General features: G+C 47.7%; 1 protein-coding gene across 1 annotated transcript in view; it reads left to right on the top strand.

Moving 5' to 3' along the window:
- The first annotated feature begins 322 nt into the window (after positions 1-322).
- The window catches only part of LOC109885449 (sodium-dependent dopamine transporter-like), a 59,355-nt gene continuing 56,850 nt past the window's right edge, over positions 323-2,827 (top strand). The window contains 2 exon segments of the mRNA XM_031811821.1: positions 323-454; positions 2,375-2,621. Coding sequence (XP_031667681.1) covers positions 332-454; positions 2,375-2,621 — 370 coding nt within the window. The 5' untranslated portion in view covers positions 323-331.

The raw sequence follows: 2,827 nt of genomic DNA, 5'->3' as shown, positions 1-2,827 counted from the left end.
TTTTTCGTTGAGCACCTGCTGTTTTAGAGCCTAGACTGGCTGAGACTGCTCCGAACCAGAAACAGGGTCGTGTTCAGTAGGCACACAACGTGGCTGGATGGGGAGGGACTACCTGTACTGGGCCAATAAGAAACAAGTATTTTTCACATTCTGTTGCAACACGTTTCAAAACACTTTGCAACGTTGTACTGAACTCAGACCACCTCCCTCTCTCTCCTATAAGGTGTAGGACTGAGACTGAGGCTGGTTGTATATCTGTAATGTGTCTCGGGGTTCCCTCCTAGGCGTGTCTAAGGTCTGTCTGTGTCCGTAGCTGATTCCCTCTGCAGCCATGGAGCAGCCCGTGATGAAAGACAGATCGCCAGTGGGTCAGATGTGTTCGGTGGTGGCACCCGCCTCGGCCAAGCAGCCTTCCGCCGCCCCCTCTCCCTCCAACACCATGGGCCCTAAGGAGGTGGGAGACAGAGGCTATATCCTACATGGAGCCCTATTCCCTACAGTATATAGTGGTCATAGGAGGGTCCACACGGAGCCCTATTCCCTACAGTATATAGTGGTCATAGGAGGGTCCACACGGAGCCCTATTCCCTACAGTATATAGGGGTCATAGGAGGGTCCACATGGAGCCCTATTCCCTACAGTATATAGGGGTCATAGGAGGGTCCACAAGGAGCCCTATTCCCTACAGTATATAGTGGTCATAGGAGGGTCCACACGGAGCCCTATTCCCTACAGTATATAGGGGTCATAGGAGGGTCCACATGGAGCCCTATTCCCTACAGTATATAGTGGTCATAGGAGGGTCCACATGGAGCCCTATTCCCTACAGTATATAGTGGTCATGGGAGGTTCCACATGGAGCACTATTCCCTACAGTATATAGTGGTCATAGGAGGGTCCACATGGAGCCCTATTCCCTACAGTATATAGTGGTCATAGGAGGGTCCACATGGAGCCCTATTCCCTACAGTATATAGTGGTCATAGGAGGGTCCACATGGAGCCCTATTCCCTACAGTATATAGTGGTCAATAGGAGGGTCCACACGGAGCCCTATTCCCTACAGTATATAATGGCCATAGAGGCTCATAAGACCAGTCGTTTTGGATAAAAGTATCAATAATCAGTGTTTCCCAATCCTGGTCCTCGGGTCCCAAAGGTAGGTGCACAGTTTAGGTTTTGCCCTAGGACCTAGGACTCTTCATCACCTCTTCATCACCTCTTCGTCACCTTTAGTTGAATCTAGTGTGTTACTTATAGGGAACCTCTTTGGGTCCCCAGGACCAGGGTTGGGAAACACGTGTCTAAATGACTTCAATTATCTTATATTATGTCAATTTACTTCCAGAATTGACTGCGTTCAATTCAAATAGACCCCCCAAACCTGGCATGGTAAGTGGCTGTAGATGACAGTGACATAGCTACATGACATAGAGTCTGATATATTAGGTGGAGTGGTTATAGATGACAGTGACATAGCTACATGACATCTGTTCTGATATATTAGGTGGAGTGGTTGTAGATGACAGTGACATAGCTACATGACATAGAGTCTGATATATTAGGTGGAGTGGTTATAATGACAGTGACATAGCTACATGACATAGAGTCTGATATATTAGGTGGAGTGGTTGTAGATGACAGTGACATAGCTACATGACATAGAGTCTGATATATTAGGTGGAGTGGCTGTAGATGACAGTGACATAGCTACATGACATAGATTCTGATATATTAGGTGGAGTGGTTGTAGATGACAGTGACATAGCTACATGACATAGATTCTGATATATTAGGTCTAGTGGCTGTAGATGACAGTGACATAGCTACGTGACATCTGTTCTGATATATTAGGTGGAGTGGTTGTAGATGACAGTGACATAGCTACATGACATAGAGTCTGATATATTTGGTGGAGTGGCTGTAGATGACAGTGACATAGCTACGTGACATCTGTTCTGATATATTAGGTGGAGTGGTTGTAGATGACAGTGACATAGCTACATGACATAGATTCTGATATATTAGGTCTAGTGGCTGTAGATGACAGTGACAAAGCTACGTGACATCTGTTCTGATATATTAGGTGGAGTGGTTGTAGATGACAGTGACATAGCTACATGACATAGAGTCTGATATATTTGGTGGAGTGGCTGTAGATGACAGTGACATAGCTACATGACATCTGTTCTGATATATTAGGTGGAGTGGTTATAATGACAGTGACATAGCTACATGACATCTGTTCTGATACATTAGGTGGAGTGGCTGTAGATGACAGTGACATAGCTACATGACATCTGTTCTGATATATTAGGTGGAGTGGCTGTAGATGACAGTTACATAGCTACATGACATCTGTTCTGATATCTTAGGTGGAGCTGATTCTGGTGAAGGAGCACAACGGTGTCCAGTTCACCACCTCCACGTTGGTCAGCCCCGCTGGGCACCCTCACGGCCACGGCCTTGCTCTGGGCCCCAGTCACGGACACACCCCTGTCCCCGGAGAAGAGAGGGAGACCTGGGGGAAGAAGATCGACTTTCTCCTGTCTGTGATAGGGTTCGCTGTGGACCTGGCCAACGTGTGGAGGTTCCCCTATCTCTGCTATAAGAACGGAGGAGGTGAGAAGGAGGGAGGGAGGGAGGGAGTGTGTGGAGGTTCCCCTATCTCTGCTATAAGAACGGAGGGGGTGAGAAGGAGGGAGGGAGTGTGTGGAGGTTCCCCTATTTCTGCTATAAGAACGGAGGAGGTGAGAAGGAGGGAGGGAGGGAGGGAGTGGAGGTTCCCCTATCTCTGCTATAAGAACGGAGGGGGTGAGAAGGAGGGA

Source organism: Oncorhynchus kisutch, unplaced genomic scaffold (genome assembly GCF_002021735.2).
Source record: "Oncorhynchus kisutch isolate 150728-3 unplaced genomic scaffold, Okis_V2 Okis02a-Okis13b_hom, whole genome shotgun sequence".
Lineage (NCBI taxonomy): Eukaryota > Metazoa > Chordata > Actinopteri > Salmoniformes > Salmonidae > Oncorhynchus > Oncorhynchus kisutch.
This window is presented reverse-complemented; position numbering and strand designations above follow the sequence as displayed.